This window comes from Cucumis melo, chromosome 7 (genome assembly GCF_025177605.1).
Source record: "Cucumis melo cultivar AY chromosome 7, USDA_Cmelo_AY_1.0, whole genome shotgun sequence".
Taxonomy (NCBI): domain Eukaryota; kingdom Viridiplantae; phylum Streptophyta; class Magnoliopsida; order Cucurbitales; family Cucurbitaceae; genus Cucumis; species Cucumis melo.
Window position 1 is genome coordinate 28,078,554 of NC_066863.1, and position 16,106 is coordinate 28,094,659.

The following is a 16,106-nucleotide window of genomic DNA, read 5'->3' on the forward strand; positions in this document are numbered from 1 at the left end:
TTTAAGAACCTCACCCCAAGCAATAGTCCCTGTATTGAAATTGGATTGAAATACTATTATCTCAATTCTCAAACATTCTAAGAGACTGCGTAAGGAAATCTATTTGTAAGATGACTGAAAAACTAGATGACCGATTCACATGTATATTTCAAATTTCAGTTAACTGGTGAATATAATTCCTTCTTCTTTTTTTTTTTTTTTTACTCAAACAAGCTCATCAGTAATTAAAATCAGTACAGAACATCTAGCAAGCATCAATTATGAAGATCCAACCTTTAATCTTGTCGAAGCTTGGATCCATGTCTGTCGTGTGGATGCAGTTCAACTCTGAGAGCCCCACCAGGGTTTGCCAAAGGCCTGAAATAAACAACATATAATTCAAGCTGAACCACCCAGAAGAAAAATCCTCAAGTAAATCAAAGACTTGAACAAATTTGCAAATAATGGTAGACAACTATAGATGAAAATATAATTTTGCAAGTGGAATGAGGATATGGCAGCCACAATATACTCTTGATATTTAAACATCAACATTTTATAAAGACTATAAATTTAATCTGTTGCATATAAAAGGTGGGGAGGAAGTGATATTTCTATGGAAAATTTTCCAATAAGTTCATGAGAAGTTTACCATCACTTTGGATAAAGGATATCATAATGACCGGGACGATAGAGCAAAGTAATGAAAGGGATCTTTATCTCAGAGGCAGCACTATCACTTGAGACCTCAGTAGTAGCAGGAACAAAATCATGGTGGTTTACACTGAGGCCACCAGAATCACAGGAGCTTCGGTCAAGGTACAGAACACGAATCGGCACACCCAAAGCATCAGATAAGGCAATTATGTGTACATGATCACTCTCTTCACCCATTGGTTCAACTGCTGTCTTGCAGAACTGTGCCAAAGAGGATGAGATTGGAAATGATAAATAGTTTCTCTTTCTCCTTAAATAAAAATTAAATGTTCATTTGACTTCTTACAAAATTAATACACATTCAATCATGTTCAGGTCTACGTCTAGTTTCCCACAAAAACCAAAAACTAAAAATTATCATCATAAGTGACCAACCCTTGGAAAAGTTAACCCCCAAACACAAAGACTAAGGCTTACTGTTTGTTTGGGATTCTGATCCACCAAAAAGGGAATAATAGCAGACCAAAAGGTCAAAAGTTAAATTTTTTTTTTTCTTTTGAAATGGAAACAAGGTCAAAAGTTTAGATCCCCACATGTGAACTCAAAAAAAGGAAAATAATAAGGCTAAAGTGATTTCAAAAGAAAAATATGGATTTGAAATAGAATTTCTGAAACTTTGTTTACTACAATTATTATGGAGTCTGGAATAAGAAAACCGTGGTTAATACAATATTATTTGTTAAATTTAGATTCTTAGACCGAGAAAAAATGGTCAACAGACCCACAAAAAAGACATTGGACCCATAGAACAGCAATGGGAGAGAGAATGGTTATCTTTTATGAAGTAAAGATGTTGCTCCAAAATAAGAGCAAGGTTCTACATTCTTAAGTGGGTTGTACTTATTCCAATCCCAAGATGAAGTAAACAAAAGCGGAAATCGGAAAGATCCATTCTTATTCCTGTCCAAGGTATACAAAGTCTAAATCATCATTATTGCATAATAACACTTATAAAAGGGTTACCCTAGCCAAATCAGCTTAGATTTCAAATATCTTGTCTGGTTAAATTTCCAACAGAAATCTAAAGATAAAAGTCAACACATAATGCAAAACTTATAGGGGTTAAAATTTAGCAAACCTGATCAACCGTTCCATTTGTCAATCCCATAATAAAAGGCTCAAAAAATTCTGAACGCTTTTGTATTTCACCTGATGTAACAAACCTGAAAAACATAACAACTAGCAAAACAATTTTGTCAGTAGAAACAGAAAGAGACAATTCAATATTGAATATCAAACATCACTGACCATAATCAGAGATAGACTGGTCCCGACTCCTAATAACAAGTTCATCATGACTGCATCCAAGAAAAATAAGAGTCAAATGCAATCATGAATGGCAAAATTTCATTATTGATGGCAACAGAAAATTGCACAATCAAATAAAAATTCAGGAATCAAAATTCCAAGGTAGAAGGGCAGGTCATTGACACCTTATAGAGGATTCATTTCCTTGAAGAGCACTTTCCAGCTGCTCAAGGAATAGCTGTAAAGATATTTTAAACATATTTATTAATAAAAAATTTATATTTATGGCACCCATCATTAACCACCAAGGATATCTAGCCAGTTTATACCAAAATGAAATAAAGATAGCAATAATAAAAAAGGACGAGTCTAGGCTCTAGACATCTTTAAGGTGGTATAAATCTGGAACTATGTATTTAAAAGTTGGCCCACACACTGAAACAGAATAGCTCTAGAGTCTATATGTGAGTTATGAAAAAGACTAGACTTTGATAAGGTAAAGACACAATATATAAAATGTTCACATTCAAAGTTAATTCAATATGAGATGTGAGATGTCATTGTAATGACGTTAAAGTTAAATCTGTCATCACAAAAAATACTCTCATCACCACTTTTTTGCTTTTTGTCAAGAGACAATTTCATTAATAGATGAAATAACAAAGAGGAGGGGTCAATTTCATTATAGATTCTCATCACCACTTTTTCCATTATTGAACTTGCAGCCCCCCATATTCTCTTTAGTTTGGTCTAGTTTCCTAATTCCTATCGATCAATTGGAGACAAAGCACATACAGATGAAAAGGTTCAGAAGAAGGAAAATAAACCTACTATACCATCATAAATTGCAAAGAAAACATCTCGACAACAGTAACATTGATGTGTTGATAGGTCAGGATACTTCCTAACTACAATAGGATCTGAAATATATCAAGATATAAAGAAGAAACTACGAGATAATCCAAGTATAAAGGCAATTGGAACCTCCCTCTTGCGTATGGCATCCCAAGCCCTAAAACACTCGACAATTGCCGGGCACCTTCCCTCACTGGCTCTCCTATTTATAACAAGATACACCAACTCCCGATCAAATTGCCCTTATGCCCCTTACTAATACCAGACTAATCTCCCTAATTAGGTATCTTACACAATATTTATATATGGTATGTTCAATAACACATTTAGAGACTAGTAAGAATAGTTGTTCTCAACTTCACTGATTCCAGTTGAATGGAAGAAATAAGCCATACTGCTTAGAGCAGAGGGCAATATGTCTGCAAAAAATTAATTATTTAAAAACAAAAGGAATGGTAGGAATTTACCGCAAAAAAATCTTCAAAGGTAAATTCTGTATATCCCAGACTTCGAAGTGTTTTCCTACAATTTTCAACATTTGTTTTGATGCGATCAACTTCAGTTTTGTCTTGCGACTCTAAAATGTGTTCCTGATTTGAGAGGCCAAGTCAGTAACAGCTGATGCACAAAAAGTATAATAGCAAAGTCATTGGGATAAATTAAAAGAATTAAACTTACAAGATAAGAAAACATGAAGCTTCGGAAAAAGCAATTCCCATCACCACGTGTTCGACGAATGGCAGCATATTGGCCACTGAGCACCTGCATACCATGTAATATAAATAATTATTCCAAGGACAACTCTACTAAAATAACAATAAGCAACAAATAAAACCTTAATTTTTTCCAGCAAAATTGGACTTCCCGATTTATATTCAGCTTCTAAAGAAGAAAGTGGTTCCTGCAACACCATTGCCACTAAGATTCGTTACGGAGTAGAAGAAAAATTAACTGATAAAAACATCTTAGAGTTATAAGGCCACAGTTGCAAGGCATTCAAAACATACGCTAAAAAGGGTATAAAAACTTTCAAGAGTCATTCACTTTTTTTTTTTTAATTTAAATTTTTTGTAGAAAACTATTCATAGAGAAAAAGTGAAAGAATACAAGGGCATACATTAAACCAAGCACACAAAAGCCCTTCTAGAGAAAGGGGACCAAGAAAGTGAAAAGTTGACTAAAGAGAAATTACAAAAAGTCTTCAAAATTGAAGCCCAAAGGGAAACTTGAAACTTCACCAAGGCCCAAACATCACAAGAGTCCCTTTCCACCCCTAAAAAACAAGAGAAAGAACTACTTCGAAAAGAGAGACTATTGCTCAAAGAATACAAACTCCAAAAGGAGTAAAAAGGGTGGAAAAAACAGAGAATACAGATTCACTTACAAGAAATGAAAATGAAAAAATAGAGCCAAGCCAAAATAAAGTAGGGAAAATAATAACTAATAAGATGGACCTCCAATTGTTAAGATAAGAATTAAGAACAAATAACAACATTACAAAAAGTTTTAGAACCGTAGGCCCAAAGGTTAACACCAAAAACGCCATTAAACATACAGAAGCGGTGGCTTTTGAAGCAAAAAGCAACGGAGAATCCCTCAAATATTTCTAAGTTCTAAATAATTTCCATACCTAGGCTAGACATTAGCAACCATGTTGCTAGACAGACGTTTTGAGAATTTCCCAAACATGTTGCAACAAATAAAATAAGAGTACTACTTCATAGCATAATTTGTGGGAAAAGAAGGAAAGACTAAAGAGTAAAATTTGGTTGCCTACATGCATAGAATCATAAATAACACAGACACATGGAAGAAGAGGAGGGAAAAGGTGTGGCAAGATCAAGACAGGAAAATGCAGGAGATTAAAACTTAGTTAGGTGAAACATGCCTTGTCACCGACAAATGGAACTTTCTCAGCTTCCTGAACAAAAATTGCAGATTTCTGCAGCATGATATCGTCATCACCCAAATTGCCCCAACTATCGTATTCTGATGTTTGAATGGATATTATAGACTCCGCTTTCCCATCTGTATCAAGATTTTCCTGATTCTGCATTCTTTTAACGAAATACTTCTGTTTCTTCTGTTAGTGAAGTCGGGTTTGAAAAACCTATGCAAGAATTTCCCTTGGGACTTCCCTGTAATGATCCAACCAGCTCACAAACTTGCCTACTAGGAGGCCACCTGCTGAGCGTTGAAAAAACATTATCTAGTAATAAATAAACGTGTAGCAATAGCATTCTTCTTCATCTTCAAAATTACAACTCGATCATTCTCAAACCATATGATACGGATAACTGAATGCCAGTGAATATAGACCAGGGCAGTAATTAAAAAAAGAAAAAAAGAAAGAAAATACTGCACATCAATATCAAACCAGCGAAATAACTTATTCCACACTTTCAACAAACACATCTTTAAAAACCTAATACAGTCGACGTCCACTTTCTTAGCCGAGGTCTTAAATATCGTTCGTGATGCAAGAAAGTAAGCCATACTACTAAAGAACTAGAAATTGCTCGTAGTTATAATGGACACGAGAAAAGTCAGGTTCCAGTTCGCTTATCAAACGAAACATAAAAAATCGAGATAGAAACTGCTCATCTTCAGACATTGCTTCTCAATGTGCATTAGTGATTAGATTGAGCACTTTGCATCAGAAATTAGGGCAAACAACAGGAACTTAAAATTACTTCTTTTTCCCCAAAACATGGAAATGAAAGTAATAAATCACTAATTCAAACTTGATCTATAAGGAAAAAGAAAACGAAATCCAACATTATTAAATTCCCTCAGCCTATACGGTAAACCCAAAAATAATTTCCCATGCACAGAGGCTAAACCCAAGAAAGCGATGCAAACATCGAAACTTAAATCCATCCATACTATAAACGGGTAAATCAGAATCCAGATCCGATAATGATCAAAAAAAAAAAAAAAAAAAAAAACATAGTAAGCAAGGATCAAATAGGGGGAGAGAGAGAGAGAGAGAGAGAATCTTACAGAGGATGAGGGGAGAGGTGAGTTGTCAGAGGTTGGGGGAAGCAGATACTAAAAGAGTAAAGGGGAAAAGGGCGCCATGGAGGAGAGAGATAACCATTGTTGAGGTGAGTGAAAATGGAGGAAGCGTTGGAATGGGAAATGAGGGAGAAATCGAAGTGGTGGAGAGTGGTGAGAGGGATTAGGGCTGAAGAAGAAGAAGAAGAAGAAGAAGAAGAAGAAGAAGAAGAGAAGATGTAAAGAGGTCAACTATGGTGAAAACTAAAATTAAAATTTCCTACGAATCTCAATCCAGCTTTCTTTTGTTTCAAAGATGACAAAATAAAATTATGATTCATGACAACAATTTTGGTTTTTCTCTTTTCTTCAAAATTATAAAAAAATAGAAAAATTATCTGTACTTTACATTTTAAAAAAAAATAAATAAAACTATTAAAAGATAAATTTATTATACTATCAAACGTTTTATTTTTTTTTTTATAATTTTTAAAACTTATGATATATTATCGAAAAACATTTATATTTCTCTCGATTAAGGAGTGATATAAAAAAACCAAACCAATCTAATGTTTTGGATCATTTTATAGTAGAATGTTGGTTTAAATTTGGAGGTCAAATCTTCATGCCTAATTTGTGTAAGAGATGAAAGAAAACGATAAACAAGATGTTTAATTTGTTGTAAATTGTGTGAGAATTACTAGAACTATTTGATTGATATGGAAACATTGAATGACCTAAAAAAGCAAAATTGGAGAAAAACAAAATAAAATATCGAAATAGGAAGAAAAATAGAAAAATGAACCAAAACATAAATGATAATGGATCCATAATGAAAACCATTCAATATGCTCATTGAAATCATTCCAATGCAAATAGTTAATTTTTTGATGGAAATAGGTTTGGCTACTTCTTAATTGATTGATGTAAAGTAATTTTTGTCCAATTTTCTCTTCCTCCCCCTACCCCTTTTATCTCAATTGCCATGGAAATCATAATGATAAGTAAATGTCAAAATGATAAAATTCATGCAAGCAAATATGTGGGTGGAGTTTACCATTTAGGCATAAACACACACAATCAATCAAATAAAGTCATTTAAATTGTTTACAAGGAATGTTATCGAATATCCATCGAATTTTAGCTTTTTTTTTCTTCTTACAACTTAATAATTAGTTGTTCGTGTCAATATAACTCGATTGTAAAATCATGACTAACTCTATACATATAGTGTGTATGAAAAAAAATTTAAAGCTCAAAGTGATTAATGTTTTTTTAAGTCTAAGAGTATAATTAAAACTTACTTGAAAATTTAGAGTACTGTGTATAACTAAAATGTTTAAAATATGTGTTTGGTAAAAAAGATAGTTAATAAATCCTTCGTACCTTCGTTTCATTTTTATTTTTATATAAAATTCACTTTAAGTAATTGAGTTTTTAAATGATAATAAATAGTAAATTAATTGCTACGTAAAAATAATTTAGATATTATTATTATTTAGACTCATTTTAGGTTGGATGAAAAAATCAAATCAGATGCTTATACTCGAACAATTGTGTCTCATCTGAAAAAAAGGTAGCATAGGAAACGAAAGATTCTCCTCTTTAGATCTATGAAAATGCATATTCGAAAATTTATTAATAGATCGAGAGTAAATGTAGAAACAAAAAATTATATTCTATAACCAAATTGTATATATTATAAATTAGATCTAAAAGAAACATTTTGAAACTATAAACACCAAAATCAGCTAAAGCCAAAAATAATACTCAAAAAAAAGTTGTGTTTTTAAACCTAAAAAAGTTCCCAAGTTGGGCTCATGGCTATATTTTCTGATTTTATAAATCAAAAAGGTATGAGCAGAGGATGAAAAAAAATTGATCTCTAAACTTTGAATCTACCCTTCGTTTCTTTCTTTAGTTTAAAAATATTACGCATTAGATTTTAAGGTTTTGTGTAGGTTTCGATTGAGTCTTTAAATTTTAAAATATCAAGATTTACGATTAAAACCTCAACATTGTAATATCTATTAGTTAGTTAAAAATAACTGACAAGTGAAATCTTAATTTTAATTTGAGCAGTGTTGAAAAATAATAAATCTTAGTTAATTTTAATTTTAAAATTAATTAATAAACAATTACACGATCTAGGAAAAACGACTATCTAGTACAAAATTAAAATTAAGGGTATAAATCTTAAAATTTGTTAAGAGGCAACAAGCAACAAAATTCAAATTAAAAAAGAAATTTAGAACCTACAATAAAATCAAACTCAAAAAAATACAAAAAAATACTTTAGAAAGAAATTATCTTAAATGATAAACCTTTTGAAGTTCACAATATAACAAAATATCTCAATTAGTCATCAAGATAGACCGGTGTCTATCATGATATAGGTAGTAGTTTATATTGATCTATTATTTTACTTATAAACAGACAATACTAATTTGCTATATTTTAATTTGGATTCATATTTAAAAATAAAAAAAATGATAAATTATTTATTAAAATCATTAAAGATAAAATTGATTACATCTATTTTATCTAAGAACGATGGAGTTTAAATATTTTATGAAATGTTATATTTTTTTTGGACAAATTTTCAATAAAAACTAAAATTAAAATTTAGAAATATATTTAAAAAGGTTAAAACCATGAGACCCACTGTTTTACACATGTGAAGCCAAAAGCAGAATGAGGGATAAACCCTTAAGCCCCCACTATGGCATAGTCTTTAATGTTAATCACACACACATGTAATTAAAATCTCTCCTTCACTCTCTCTCCCCAGCTGTCTGATTCTGTCCTCTTCTTCCCCTTCAAATGCCTTCCTCCTAATCTCTCCATCTTCAATCTCTGAATTACGATTCCACTTTCCTATCAATTCCCTCTCCTACTCTCTCTCTCTCTGTTTCTTCTTCAATCTCAACCCCATTCCTGGGAAGATCTTTCCCAGGTCCTTTGCCATGGAACCTGATAACAACAAATTCTTCAATGTGGGTCTTCTTCTTCTCGCCACTTTACTCCTCGCAAAGCTTATTTCCGCTCTTCTCAATTCCAGATCTAACAAACGGGCTCCTCCCACTGTTAAAGGCATCCCCTTTATTGGGGGATTGCTCCGTTTCCTTAAAGGTCCGATTGTGATGCTGAGGAAGGAGTACCCCAAACTTGGGAGTGTTTTCACCGTTAACTTATTGCATAAAAAAATTACCTTCTTGATTGGCCCTGAGGTTTCTGCACATTTCTTCAAAGCATCCGAGTCTGATCTTAGCCAGCAGGAAGTTTACCAGTTTAATGTCCCAACTTTTGGCCCTGGCGTTGTGTTCGATGTGGATTACTCCATTCGTCAAGAACAGTTCAGGTTCTTCACTGAGGCTCTCAGAGTCACAAAACTGAAAGGATACGTAGATCAGATGGTTAGAGAAGCAGAGGTCAGTATCATAGATCTAATAAATTGATAGGAATTTAAGAATGAAAGTGAAAGGACTATAATATTCATATTCATTTAATGCAAGCTTCAGATAAGGATTGTAAATGTTAGGATTCTCTAAGAACCTGTGCTCTGTCTAGTTTTACTGATCTCCTTGCTAATGATAATGCATGCTAAATTCAACATCCATCCTACTTTTCTGATGATTACGTCCAAATCTTTGATTTCCAGTCTCTTTGTTTCTACATTATTCTTTAGAATCTGTGTAACCTTGGGATGTGGTGGGGTATTTTGAGCAGGATTTCTTCTCTAAGTGGGGTGACAGTGGGGAGGTGGATCTCAAGTATGAGTTGGAACATCTTATCATCTTAACAGCTAGTAGATGCCTTTTGGGAAGTGAGGTTCGTGATAAGCTTTTCGCGGATGTTTCAGCTTTGTTTCATGACCTTGACAATGGAATGCTCCCAATCAGTGTTATGTTTCCCTACCTTCCCATCCCGGCTCATCGTCGTCGTGATCAAGCACGCAGCAAGCTTGCGGATATCTTTGCAAAGATCATAGCTTCCAGAAAATGCAATGGGAGTTCAGATAATGATATGTTGCAATGTTTTATCGACTCAAAGTACAAAGATGGGCGGTCAACAACAGATTCCGAAGTCACTGGTTTGCTCATAGCTGCTCTTTTTGCAGGTCAACATACTAGTTCTATTACCTCAACTTGGACTGGCGCTTATCTCCTATGCCACAAAGAGTACATGTCTGCTGTCTTAGAGGAACAGCAAAGACTGATGGGTAAGCATGGCGACAAGATTGATCATGATATCTTGTCTGAAATGGACAATCTCTATAGGTGCATTAAAGAAGCTCTCAGACTTCACCCTCCACTGATTATGTTGATGCGAAGTTCGCATAGTGATTTTAGTGTTACAACCAGAGAAGGGAAAGAATATGATATTCCAAAGGGTCATATAATTGCCACATCTCCAGCTTTCGCTAACCGACTTCCTCATGTGTATAAGGATCCCGACAGGTATGATCCAGACAGGTTCGCCCCTGGGAGAGATGAAGACAAGGCGGCTGGACCATTCTCCTACATCTCGTTCGGAGGTGGTAGGCATGGGTGCCTCGGCGAACCCTTCGCTTATCTACAGATAAAAGCAATATGGAGTCAGTTGCTAAGAAATTTCGAACTGGAGCTAATATCTCCTTTTCCTGAAATTGATTGGAATGCTATGGTTGTGGGTGTCAAAGGGAAAGTTATGGTCAGGTACAAGAGAAGGAAGCTTTCAGTTAGTTAATGGGAAGAACGTTCAAGTCTTTGTAAACTTAACCGTATTTAATTATTGCTGGGATGTTTGTTTTTTTCTCCCCCACCTCCACCAACTTCATTTATGCAATTCTTCAACCGTTTGTGCTTCTAGGAGGTTTCTATCATCGAGTTTGACCATAGGTCCCTTTCAGTGTTAAATCTAATTTATGTTAGTTTGTAATATCGTTTTGTTATTGTTGGAACCATTTAAAATGGGTGTTTCTGCATTCTAAGTTTATTAGAACCTCTAAGTTTCTCTCCATAGCGGAAGCTCAAAATACAGGGTGTCTTGCATGCTCAGATGAGAGAACATAATACAATCAAATCGAATTTTCATGGCCATTCAGAACAAGTTTGATGGGCGGAACAAGATCATAGTCCATCGCAAATATACCTTTTTTTTTTTTATTATTATTTCTTCATTATCTTTCCTTGAAAAAAGTGTTCAGACCAAGATCATATCAGAAAACTGGAGTATATTAAAAATTGTTATAATACAGACCAAGTGCACGTGATTCCTCTATACATTTTTAACGGGGATAAACTAATGATTCGCAAAGAATCTCACAGCTTCCTGTTAACAGTTTTTTGTTGCCTCTGAAACCCCTGTAAAATGTAAGGAATCCAGTAGTAAATGAGAAGGCTATATAGCCTGTCAATCAAATCGTGATATGTATATATACTAAAGGATAAAAAAGAAAACAAACCTTCACGGAATCATGTTTGCTGAGCAGAATTTTGCAGACACGTCAACCAACCTTAAACTGATGAGTTTGGAATGATTTTCAGAAGTTCAATGTCAAACAAAAGAGTCTTGTCTATCAATCCTTGGTTCCTCAAAACAAAGGCCAATGCTCGTTGGCCCTGAAAGTGTTGCAGTCAATAGTGAAAAAAAAACCCACATGTGTTCATGCAACCGTATATAGGTTTAGTATGGAAAAATGAAATGTTACCGAGAATGTCGTTGGTCTTGGACCCTTTTTAGTATAGTCATTATCAGGATATCCCAATTCTGGTGGAACTATAATCCTGCTCGAGGCCATATGGATTATAAATATAGTGCATGGATTCAGAAAAGAAAAATGCACATGCACTTGGCATTCATGTACAAATATAGTTCATTACATTTTAATTTATTAACAACTTGCTTTAGATCAAATAGTATATAGTTTGTACAACAATGTCAGAGGCCACGCAACTTTATCTCAGTAAAGAAAAACTACATCAAACATTTTACCAATCGATAAGCGATGAAGTATAACTAATACTAATTTTATTTAAGAATGCGTCAGTTAAGCTATCCACACTGGCAAGAAATATCCAAGGTTAATAAAAGAAAAGGCAGAACCTTCTAACACCACCCAACGTCATGCCCATAACAGCTTCCTCAAATGCTTGAATCACCTGAAATAGAGGAAAACCTAAGGAAGCTTAAATTTTAAAAGAAACAAGTCACTAAGATTTAAAGTTAAATCAAAACACGTTAAGAAAATTAGTATGAGCAATGATAACACCACGCAATTAAACAACAGCCAAATTTTTTAACATATTGAACAAACAAACAACAATTAGAGATTTCACGAAAAAGACAATAGCTACAGTTTAATTTAATACACCAACAAATAGAAAACAAGTCATAAAAACAGTACAGTAAGTTTCCGAATCATCACAATTAAGTAAAGAAAGGCGCATCTTTCCAAATGGTAACATACTTCTCACCTCTTGAGATCCTAACCTAAATTTGAAGAAGGCCTTGTCGTCACCCTGGGCAATAATATATTAAGATTCAATAAAACGGTTGAGAACATTCTTAAACTCCAAATCTGAGAAGCCAAAGCATTGCCTACCTCGAAAGAACCACCCTTTGTCTTATTTCTGGCTTCAAATATGCGGCCATAATACCCAATTGTATAGCCATCCCAATCAACCTAAAATAAACATATAGGCCTTGAAAAGATGCAGGCAATATCAATTTTCAGTTTGACTTTGCTTCTTGCTCAATCCTCAATTGGAAACTCCCACTCAAAGTATAAAATATTATAAATTGCATATCAATTTATGTTTGTGAGAATTATTTATTCTTAATCAAAAGATATAATATTGAAATATAACACCATCAAGCATTAAACATGTAATGGAAGCCATCAATTTGACATATTTGAGAAATAATTTCTTTCCAGAGTCTTTAGTTATCCATAAACTGCACTATCTTACCACAACGGTATCTCCCACTTTTGGTGAGGGGCCTTCACCCTTCCTTAGATCCTGCAGCCTTGTCAAGTAAAGTTAAAACAAATAAGACTTGTGAGAGCATGAACACAAAAATATAGTATTTTATTATAACTTCATAATGCGTGACCTTATATTGAAGACCTGATTCTGTCTCAGTATAGTCCGAATATTTCATTTTAGTCTTGCCGTAATCCTTCCCCCTAAGAGCTGGCACTGTATGTGTGTGCAAATATACCAACTATTAACACATCCAGGTGCCTAAATTTTTATTCTAAGCAAAAGTTTATACCAAAAGGGATTGAGACAAAGCGAAACCATAAAAAGATACTTCAAGGTACATAATATCAATAATGAAACCAGGGTAAAGTACCCAAATATTTCTGTCTCATGAAAAGATGGCTATCCTAAGTATTTTTTTTTCCCTTTTTTTCCTTTTTGTAATGGAAAACCAAGTTTGCATTAAGATAAAAAAAAAAAAAAAACAATTTATTCAAATCTAATTGATAAAGAACTAACGTCTATTCAAACTTCAGAACATAACTTAAACTGGACAACAAATAAAGGATAAAATTTAACTAACAAGTCACAAGATAAAGAAAAAAGATATAGAACAAAAACAAAAATTTGCAAGCAAAAAAGAATTTATCTGACTGAAATATTCCTATAATCTCAAGTCTCAACAAATTCAAATGCTACCATACATCTTGAGCCCTGTTCTGTCCTACAAGAATTTCCCTAACTCAGTCTTAGTTCTTCAAAGTGAAGGTTTGTTCAGACTGAATATAATAAGCTATTAGCATCATAAGAGTTTGTTTTGAAAACTGCCTAGTTTCCCACATACTTTGTTCAATCATACTGCACAAAGTAACAGCTAAAATTATAGTATTTTTTGTTACAGTATGATAGTTATGTAGGACTTCAGCGGTTCTTTTCTGCATAGCATATTTGAGATAAATTTAGTTCAATAATACCCAAGTCAAGATCTAGAACTCTGCCCCAAGATTTGACCTTGCTGCCAATAACTCCTCCTACAAGTCACTAAATTTAATAGGAAAAATGCTACTAACTAGACATCCATCTTCTAATTAGATCAACTTAATCGGCTATATTAATATCAAGATTATTACCTTTAGAACCCACTACTGGTCAGTAGAGTAAATATTTTGGTTTCACTCACATTAGAATCACCAGCCTCTAAAACTTAGCTGGATGACTAAAACTTAGCTGGATGCATTTGGCTGTGTGGATCATAAGGATTACAGTTGAAGGAGTTGTTGAGACCTTTTTCTTTCTCCTAACCACTAGGCAACACACAATATGCTAAGAGTGCAAAAGTTGTCATGGGATAGATGAGCGTGGACAGGGGAAAGTTGGCTACAAAGTTTCAAGATGTAAGGAGGAAGTGATATTGAGATAAAATGATGAAAACAGAAGGATATTCTAATGGATCTCAATCCCCTGCAGATGGAAACCCGATCCCTAGACACGTCCACCAATAGGAATGAGGGAGTACCACATGAAATTTCACCCGTTCTACAACAATTTGCCCATGTTTCAGCTATTGTTGTATTACTACCAACCAGAAGGAGGGAGCACAAAGTTGTTCGACCCAGGTCAGTGGGATGCCTTATCCTCAGTTTAAAAAAGATTGTGATAGATTTGCTGCTCAGTGATATGCTTTCAATAGGGGTCACTGGACCGAGTATGAGCCAATTTCTACTCCTGTGTTGATGGAAAAGGAGAAAACGGCAGATGGGATTTCTGTGTAGATTATTAGGCTCCTCAATAAGGGAACAATCCCAAATAAGTTGACCATACTGCTGCAGTTTATTTATGACCAATTGAGTAATTGCCTGGCCCCTTACCTAACATTTCAAAAGAGACAATTTTGGGTGGAAGGAGTAAGTGAAAGCCACATTTTAACAACTGAAAACCATGAAAACTGTACCTGTGCTGGCTTTTCCAGAATTCAATTGCCGTTCATAACAGAGATAGATACTGTGGTTCATGAGCTGAGGATCGTACCAATGCAAAAAGATCTTGACCCCTATCATGATCATGATCTACCTCAAGGTTATACCCGTTTATGAGCAAGAATCGATGGAGATTGTGTTGGGAATTAAGCAATGGCAGAGTTATTTAGTGGGATGAAAGTTTTATGTTCGTGTGGATCAAAAGGCTCTAAAGTTTCTCCAAGAACAGCAAGTAATTTCAGGGGATTATTAGAATTGGATCACCAAGCTATTGGACAACAATTTTGATAATCAATACAAACCAGGCTCAGAACATAAGGTAGCTAATTGCCTTGTCTAAGCGGGTAGAAGATTTAAATTCATAAATCACATCAAATGTGGCAAGAGCAGTTGTACCTTGGATAGCCAAAGTAAAAAACTACAATGTGAAGGAGCAGGTAACGGATAACTCAAACACCCACTATCCCTAATTATCAACAGAAATGAACGAGCGGTAAAGCACAGGAAATTACTATCAGCAAACTCAGATGCCACAGCTACTCCGTCATCCGCAACCTTCAACAAGGCTCCAGCAAGTAGGCCAAAGGATGAGAAAACCACAGCCCTTCGATCAAATACAACCTTGAGACATCCCTCAGTAGTGTCACCACCTATACATAACAAATGTAAACAAGAATTACTAAAAAAATACCAATCAACAAAACTTTGCAAACCCAACTCCAGAAACAACAATGAAACAAGTACCGGAAGATGAAGAAGGGTGAGAATCGTGGGGAAAGTGAACGAAATGGGGTCCGCTGCAGCTCTAAATTAAAAAAAAAAAAAAAAAAGGTTAGCAAAATGCTTTAGGAAGCACATGGAATCGGAGTGTTGAAGAGATAGGGAATAGAGTGAAGAAGGTACCGTGTTGAGAGTCTTCTTCCCGGAGAAGAAAGTGGGGAATTTGAGAAGAGAGCCAGTAGCGGAGATGGATGCCATTGTTGATCAGTGGAAGAAGAAGGGTCTCTAAGTGTAGAGAGGTCCGCGGGAAGATAACGGCCTCACATTTGTAATTGGACCAAATTGCCCCCTTCGCCTTCTCTATTTGTTACTATTTAGTTTATTATTTTGGTTTCTACATAAAACTTATGCTTTTAAATTTGTTTTAAATATTCTATTTTGATATCATTATATAAAGTATTTTAATTTATATAACTAAGGGGGATAGTTCTTCAAAGTTATTTTTGTTTTTAATTAAGGATGCGTTGTGATAGTTGAAGAAGTGATTTTATATTTGGTAATAAATTCTTACTTAGAAAAGGGTATTTTAAAATTAATTTCCAATCATCATGTTTGATAAGAAAAATGATTTTAAAATTACCACATT

At 34.3% G+C, this 16,106-nt stretch overlaps 3 protein-coding genes across 4 annotated transcripts; 1 reads left to right on the forward strand and 2 right to left on the reverse strand.

The window, feature by feature from the left end:
* LOC103494633 (OVARIAN TUMOR DOMAIN-containing deubiquitinating enzyme 1) lies at positions 1–6,121 on the reverse strand. Of its 2 annotated transcripts, none has more exons than XM_008455921.3 (10): positions 5,803–6,121; positions 4,688–4,983; positions 3,635–3,700; positions 3,478–3,561; positions 3,267–3,389; positions 2,130–2,182; positions 1,945–1,994; positions 1,775–1,875; positions 632–897; positions 1–357 (listed from the first exon to the last, which is right to left on the reverse strand). In XM_008455921.3, the coding sequence occupies exons 2-9, from the start codon at positions 4,853–4,855 to the stop codon at positions 634–636; spliced, it is 909 nt and encodes a 302-aa protein (XP_008454143.2). In that variant the 5' UTR covers positions 4,856–4,983; positions 5,803–6,121; the 3' UTR covers positions 1–357; positions 632–633. The 2 variants fall into 2 exon arrangements, with proteins under 2 accessions (XP_008454143.2, XP_008454144.2); XM_008455922.3 differs by having other exon boundaries at positions 4,688–4,986; positions 5,803–6,098.
* Positions 6,122–8,506: 2,385 nt separating this feature from the next.
* LOC103494635 (sterol 14-demethylase) lies at positions 8,507–10,762 on the forward strand. Its single transcript, XM_008455923.3, has 2 exons — positions 8,507–9,227; positions 9,526–10,762. Exons 1-2 carry the CDS (start codon positions 8,763–8,765, stop codon positions 10,522–10,524), a joined length of 1,464 nt encoding a protein of 487 aa, XP_008454145.1. The 5' UTR covers positions 8,507–8,762; the 3' UTR covers positions 10,525–10,762.
* A 148-nt stretch (positions 10,763–10,910) lies between these two features.
* Positions 10,911–15,810, reverse strand: LOC103494636 (peptidyl-prolyl cis-trans isomerase FKBP19, chloroplastic). Its single transcript, XM_008455924.3, has 11 exons — positions 15,644–15,810; positions 15,485–15,545; positions 15,253–15,390; positions 12,895–12,980; positions 12,750–12,800; positions 12,383–12,463; positions 12,255–12,299; positions 11,884–11,939; positions 11,489–11,564; positions 11,243–11,399; positions 10,911–11,141 (listed from the first exon to the last, which is right to left on the reverse strand). The coding sequence occupies exons 1-10, from the start codon at positions 15,716–15,718 to the stop codon at positions 11,295–11,297; spliced, it is 774 nt and encodes a 257-aa protein (XP_008454146.1). The 5' UTR covers positions 15,719–15,810; the 3' UTR covers positions 10,911–11,141; positions 11,243–11,294.
* Between the last annotated feature and the right edge of the window lie 296 nt (positions 15,811–16,106).